This window comes from Amia ocellicauda, chromosome 12 (genome assembly GCF_036373705.1).
Source record: "Amia ocellicauda isolate fAmiCal2 chromosome 12, fAmiCal2.hap1, whole genome shotgun sequence".
NCBI classification, from domain to species: Eukaryota; Metazoa; Chordata; class Actinopteri; order Amiiformes; family Amiidae; genus Amia; species Amia ocellicauda.
In genome coordinates this window covers 2,740,390-2,747,500 of record NC_089861.1, presented here as the reverse complement: position 1 = coordinate 2,747,500, position 7,111 = coordinate 2,740,390, and the positions used below count along the sequence as shown (strand labels likewise).

At 49.2% G+C, this 7,111-nt stretch overlaps 1 protein-coding gene across 1 annotated transcript in view; it reads right to left on the bottom strand.

Annotated features, from left to right (window-relative positions):
• The window catches only part of ndst3 (N-deacetylase/N-sulfotransferase (heparan glucosaminyl) 3), a 73,169-nt gene extending 67,116 nt beyond the window's left edge, over positions 1 to 6,053 (bottom strand). The window contains exons 1-2 of the mRNA XM_066718067.1: positions 5,596 to 6,053; positions 1,697 to 2,986 (exon numbers count right to left, since the gene is read on the bottom strand). Coding sequence (XP_066574164.1) covers positions 1,697 to 2,689 — 993 coding nt within the window. The 5' untranslated portion in view covers positions 2,690 to 2,986; positions 5,596 to 6,053. The remainder of the gene's footprint in view (positions 1 to 1,696; positions 2,987 to 5,595) is intronic.
• Between the last annotated feature and the right edge of the window lie 1,058 nt (positions 6,054 to 7,111).

The following is a 7,111-nucleotide window of genomic DNA, read 5'->3' as shown; positions in this document are numbered from 1 at the left end:
AAACAAAGACAAACAGAAACTGTATCACTCCAGATACTGCTCCTTCTCCCAGTCTCTACTCTCCCCCTGACTGGTTTTCCCCCAGTTTATATTCCTGAAAACCCGCCCCCTTCTGGTCTATTCCAACACTGAATTCCTAAACCCCCTATTGAATATCCCACCACCATGAACAATCAGTCATTTATAACCCGTTCCTCATAATTACTCCTATAAATTCTCCATACCAGAAACGACTGTACAGCTACACCTGGCACATCTAATCTGGTAAGTAACTGAGTATTATACACAAGACCACAAACAATGTATGACTTATTCCCCCTAATCATGGGGAATGCGATTGCCCCGGTAATTCTGACCTGGCATAAGATCAAGGCAGACCTTCCACTCGGGCTTAGCATCTGGGGTCCTAAAATAATACATAAGCGACATGTACAGGTTAAACTCCCCTAAAGCAGCAGTGTAAACAAGCCACGCGAAGTTCCTGCCCAGGACACAAAAGAAAACACACCAACGGCTGGGGGGAAATGCAAGCTTATATCTTGAACATGTTCAGCCCCTGGGAAAAACACCATGCCATTTATCCAGTCCTACCACAACACACACGTTTCCCACCCTGTGTGCACCCACTGCAAGAGGCGCCGGCGGCACTTCGCACAACTCCGACTTACAACACCGCTAACCCCCCTGTGCCGAGACCAGCTACCATCCTCTGCTGGTGTGTCTGAAAGGACAGTGTTAATCCGTCCGGTGCAGAGCTGCTGAAACGCCAGATTTCCTGCAACTCAAAGATCGGTTCCTCCGGCGAAAAAGTAACAAGTTTTAAAGGTCGAGTCTTAACTCATTTCCCCCTGCATTGCCATCCCTCTATTATATTAATGTAACTCTTTAAATAAGTAAACCGGATGAAATCAGATATCATAAACTAATACTGAATTATGAACACAGGTATTTAACTGTTGTTCAGCCAATGAGATGCATTTGACTGTTTTACATTCCCACTACAAACGGTTTTATTTATTAATTGGAAACTATTCCAATGAACTATATTCTCGGATTGTGAGGACTAAATCATTAAAAGTATTTTTAATGGCTTTAAACGGTCACCAGTCTCAGCAAGACATTTGTTTTGAAATCTGATCATCATCTCTAAAAGTAAATTCCACATTATCCCATAAAGGCCTACATTGATATATATAGGCACATACTTTCCACAAATAGATATGAAAAACACATTGCTGTATGAAACGTGGTCGTATTGTGTGTAAGTGACTGCAGTTTTGCATGAGAAACTTTACTGATTCACACCGACCGACCAGCGCTAACTAATCTGATCAGTATTGATGTAACTTTCTTCAAATTGTTTCATTAAGGCATTCAACGCTTGAGCTTCTAGATCAGTCCTGGAGAAGCACAGACACTGCCTGCAAAATATAGTGCAGTGGAGATCACTTTGCATAACTGTTGCCACACAGCTAGTCACCGGCTGAAAACTATCCAGTAAGTCATGCAGCAACAAGACAAAAGCCACAGAGCAGCCCCCGCTGTGATATAGTACCAGAACGTGGGAACGAGTGAAAGGAAGCCATTCAGCCCGTTATTCAGAGTCAATCGGCCCCTTTGCCCCCTGAAGAGTGAAAGCCACTAACATCTACTGAAGCCCTTTCTTTAAAAACTCTTCTGCTTTGGAAGCCCTTACCTTCACATCATTGACATTCATCCTGGTCCCCTCCTTCCCCACGAAGATGTCGTCGATGTCCACCAGGACGTACCTCTCCAGGGACAGGGAAAGCTTCTTGCCCGAGAGGAACGAGACGGCGTCCACGAAGACGAGCCGGTGGAGCCAGTAGTTGAGGTTGTGGCCGAAGAGGACGCGCTGGATGCCGTCGTGGAGCCCCAGGTCCTGTACGGCTGTGATGTGCAGGGACTGCCCCGCCAGACTGGCCGGGACGCTGTCGCTCAGCCGTGCCTTGGCCAGCAGCACCGGCTCGTACGTGGAGTGGTTGGACTGGAACACCGTCCAGTCGTCGCCGGGCAGGGGTCCCCTGTCCGCCTCCGCTTTGGTGATGTAGAGCAGAGGCGAGCGGGGGTTGACGCAGCAATCCTTGAGGCCCACGTTGGTGTGCAGGTACAGGGGGAAGCCCTTCAGCTTGATGACAGGCAACGTGTTCTCGTTGGCCTTGTGGAAGCCGATGATCCCCACGCTGTATTCCACGCAGTACTTGTCCAGCAGGTCCTTATTCCACGAGTCCATGTTGGCGTACTTGAGGATGTTCTCGTAGACGATGAGCGCGTACCGCCCCCGGCCTTTGCTGGTGAGCGGCGGCACATCCCCCTTCCCCGGCGCGATCTCCGAGTGGTACTGGAACTGGCTGGACTCCAGCACGGCCGTGATGTCCTGCCCCAGCTGGGAGTACTGGCTCTCCACGAAGACCAGCACCACGGGCTCCGTCCGGGATGTGTCGATGGGCTTGGCGGTCTTCATCTCCAGCAGCCGGTAGGGCAGGAGCTTGAGGTCCCCGCAGTCCATCTCGGGGGTGCTGTCCGCCAGCTCTATCTCCTGGTTATAGCCGTTGTACAGGTAGTAGGCAGAGATGAGGATGCTGACCATGCAGAAGGTGGCTAGCAGGATCACCAGCCGGCGCAAGTTCCGCCGAAGCTTCACCACAAAATTCATGTTGTACCGATACATCTCTGAAAGACTATGATTGTTTCTCTTCTTTCTTTTTCAATATGATGATTATGATTGTCCCCCAGTGAGGACAATGCTGGGCTGGCCGGGATTCATCGCAGGTTCATGTAACCATTGCAGGACACTGGGGCTCCTCCGGGGCTTAAGGAGAACGATGCCGTCTGCTCTTCCGACTCCAGCGTCTCCAAGGGGAAGCGGGCTAACACAGCGGGGCGGTCGACCTTACGCCTCCTCGTCCACGAACGCGGAGAGCCCGGGAAACTGGCACGGGATCCAGCGCGACTCCTACAGTGAGATCTGCAAGAAAAGGAGAGGGTGTCAGAGGAGGAGAAGAACAAAGCAGGAGATCATCTCCGCTTTGTGAGGAAGTTCAACTTTTCTGAAGCAGCTGGAACCTTTAGCATCGACCGATGTATGAAACATATTTCCGCGGGCTCTGCAGCGGCCCATCTGGCCTCCTCCAGGAGACTCGCAGTCCTTCAGCCTGGAGGTCATTTCAAATCAAGACTGTGAAACTTGCCAGCTGTGCCCAGCAACTCCTCAGGGGTAGAAAAAGTATGAGTATATAAATATGATGTGTGTGTGTGTAATAAAAATGATATATACATACATTCATACATCTGTCGTGTCTTTGTCTTACATCTGTCACGTTTGGAGTACGCCTGGATATTAAAATGAGCGAACAACAATAACAACAACAACAACACAAAACACCCCGTCGACGGTGGGAACATCACCGCCAAAGGTTTCTCAGCCAACAGAACTGAGGTGACGTGGGAGAGATCCAGACACACCGATTATGCCTTTCTTTGATGATTTCCGGAGGAATTCATTAGGATGGAACACACCGATAAAAAACTGAGAAAGAAGACCTCAAGAGACGGTAAAGACATGCGAGGATTTGTATGCTGGGGACAGGCTCCCCATCTCATCTGTGCAAAGATCATTAGCAGAGATTACAATCCGCCACGGCCAGGATAAGTCAGGGACCTTTTTTTGATTTTTATCGCCGGCGCTAAGACGAGTTTCTCGAGTCACAGAAGAACACAAAGTTCCAATAGGCTGCAAGTTACAGATCCCCCCAAAATTTAGGTTACAAAAAACGAGTGTGTGTGTGAGAGAGAGAGAGTGAGACAGGGAGACAGACAGAGAGAGAGGGAGAGAGAGAGAGAGAGAGAGAGGCAGACTAACAAATACAAAAAAAATCTGGAGCGCTTGTACAATCTTATCAGTTGTTTTAGGGAAGACGCGCTGAAATGTTATGTAACTCTTCTGCGTCCAACAGCTGTCACGTCAGCTTAAGCGCTACAGAGCGGCCTCCTCATCCAGGAAGCGCTTGAGTGATGTCTTCTGCTCTGGCATGTGTACCTGTGAGGGACTCCTTGCCTTCAGATTGAGTTTAAGCACTAGAGGGCAGCCATTGCTAACGTGACACTTTGGAAGTCAAGAACACGCGAGAAATGGCTTTGAACGGGAGACGCTGATGTGCTTGCCATGCAATAAGAAGGGCTAACGGTGAAACAAAACACCAAGCACAAAGGGTAGACGGCCTGGGAGTCTGGGAATGAAGCGAGCTTTATGGCACGGTCTCCATCAGGTGACCGGGATTCCAGGGGTGCAAACACAAACGCTACATGAAAGACAACATGCTGGGCGTATGCCATTCTCCTCCTCATTTACATCTGCCAAACTAGTAAACCAGGAATTGAGTGCTTTTGCTATAAACCAAAGGTTGAAAAAACGAAAATGAATGCATGAAATGTGTCCCAGCATAAACACCTTTTTCTCTCACAAATTGAAGAAAACAAACCTTTAATTAACAAGCTCTCTGATGGAGGTCTCCACAAATCTATTCTAAGATGTTCCGTTCCTCATAGTAAAGTTCGTGAGTCGTGCACTTTTGTGTACTTTGCAGAAACACATGCCATACGCGAAGGTTTACTCAGCTGTGGAGTAACAGAGAGAAAACACATCTTGGGTCACACATGCTGTTCTCTGCCAGTTTTTATTGCTTTTACTTGCGATTTAAACTTGGATTCACCGCTGAATGTTATCATTATTATGGTATTTCTTCACGAGCATCTGATTTAAATGCACGGAAAGCAAAGGCATCGTGATGATAAATAAAAATAATATATTTTTCTTCAGTAGGCTGGAGGTCGGCATCGGTGATGTAATCTGGTTTGTGCTTCGAGCGAGTTGGCAGGGCTCCAGTCGATACAGAAACATTATTATTCACTCTCGAGCCACAGTAGCAACACAAGACATTACAATCCTCCGTCTACAGAGGAACTGTTGGGGGTCATAGGAAACACTTTTACAAGAAACCATAGCAAGAAACTGTACTTTAACAACAATTAAATAAAATCAGAGCACTTTCTCATGAGGAACTCCACTGTTGGAGGCTCGACTGCATTGTGCAGATATTGCTTCGAGTGTGGTAAAAAAAAATACACAGAAACAATCTCACAAACAGGGTGTTATCTTATTAATGAACAGCTGTGTCCAAACAAAACACAGACGTACTCTGGGAAGCCTGGGAAAGAGCTGGATACAGATTGAAGACAGGAACAAACAGAAAGCTTTTTCGTCAGTAAATATCTGAACTGTCCACCATGGCATCTCTGAAGGTGTGACACAAGCTTGCGTTGCAGGCACCGATACACACAACCCCACCAGCAAAGACAAGTTCAGATCCCGGCTTCTCTCCTCCGTCCTGCCTGAACAAAACCACAGCATGACAGATACAGAGAACAGGAGCACAGAGCTGTCCTTGTTAAAGTTCACACAAACCAGAGCTGACCAGAGCCGCACACAAAGAGAGAGACGCTCGCAAAGTTGCAACACGCATCTGCACCTCAAAACCCTGGCTCTCAACGCGGACACCGGGAAACTCACTCACTCACCTCCGGAGGGAAAACGCCACTGCCACCGAGAGGAGCAGGAGGAGGAGAAGGGGAAGACGGAGCGAAAGAAGAGGAGGAGAATCCCCCGATTGCAGGAACAATTTCCAGAAGAAACTCCTCTGAATGCAGCGGCTTCTGCGGCGACTGAGCCGGGCAGCCCGATCCCATGCTACACAGAGCGCTGTTTAGGAGGCAGCCAGCTGGAATGATTCAGGGCTCTATTCACCATTATTCTCCCGGCCGCTCTTTTCTCTGTTACACGGATTATAGCGGCAGAAAAGACACAAGAAGTACTTAATCATCAGAGGAGAAAAAAAACCAGAGCAGCTGCTGCCTCTGTTGTCGCCCGATATGAGAATGCCGGCATCCCTCCCTCTCTCCCTCTCTCTCTGTGTCTCTCTGTGTCTCTGCTTCCCTCTCTCTCTCTCTCTCTCTCTCTCTCTCTCTCTCTCTCTCTCTCACCTACAGAACTACAGAGAGAGTGATTGACATACGCAGCCAATTCCTCCAGCTAATCACGGGGAAAGTCTTTGAAGGACCAGGAGCCATTTTGGTGTCATTTCAGACAGTGGGGATGTTACACACGAACACATTCCAGTGGAAGCTAATTCGACGCCCGTCTCATGATTGATCGGATTCTCCCAGAGGACGCCGGGGGCCTGTCACCGGCCGCTTGTGTGAGTTGTGCCATTTCTATCGCAATCGGGCATCCGACGAGCACAGGAGTGACATGTCATCCCAGGCTCCGCGGCCCCCAACCACCCGGACAACCGAGGCGTTGTGAGTGTTTCCAGACAATCCTGAGCTGCAGTTACAGGTTTCTGTGTGCCTGAGCGTGAGAGGGCTTTAATTCATCAAATGATGTTAAAGAGGCAGGTTTATTTCCTCCCTCACCTCCCCCACCCCCAGTCCAGCTCTTTTACTCCATCCTTTTTTATTTCCTGAGCCGTCGTTAGCAAAGGAAGGGAAGCCGGGGTGCATTTATGCGTCTGAATGACAGGCTGGGTCTGATCTGTATTAGCAGCACATGCTTTTCATTACACTGACAGAAATTAGAAGCAGATGTCATTTAACGAGCAGAAGTCGGCCGCTCGGAGAGAGATGCGTCCATCGCTCCAGATCTGGCGTCGACGGCAGCTACTGTTCGGGAAGGAAATCGTCCGCAATTACACAACGACAATCGACAGACAGGCTCGGCAGGTTGGCCGAGTTCTCCCATCCGGGAGAAGAAGACGCACAGAGGGAGGGATGTGACAGTCTGGGGTGCGAGAGCAAATCAACCAACACAGCAGAAATGACAACAGAGGCGATTGAGAGACGGTCATGTGACCTCCGCGACCACAAAGCGGTCAAGCTGCCAATACAGGGCGGCGCGCACCATTCGCCGGGACACGGGCGCCACGCCTGGCTGCTTCCTGAGCATCGCACCGCAACACGCACACGTGATAAACAAGAGACATCAAATAAAACTGTTTGGGTGGAATCAGTCAGAAGTAAACCTCCCCCGCGTCACCCT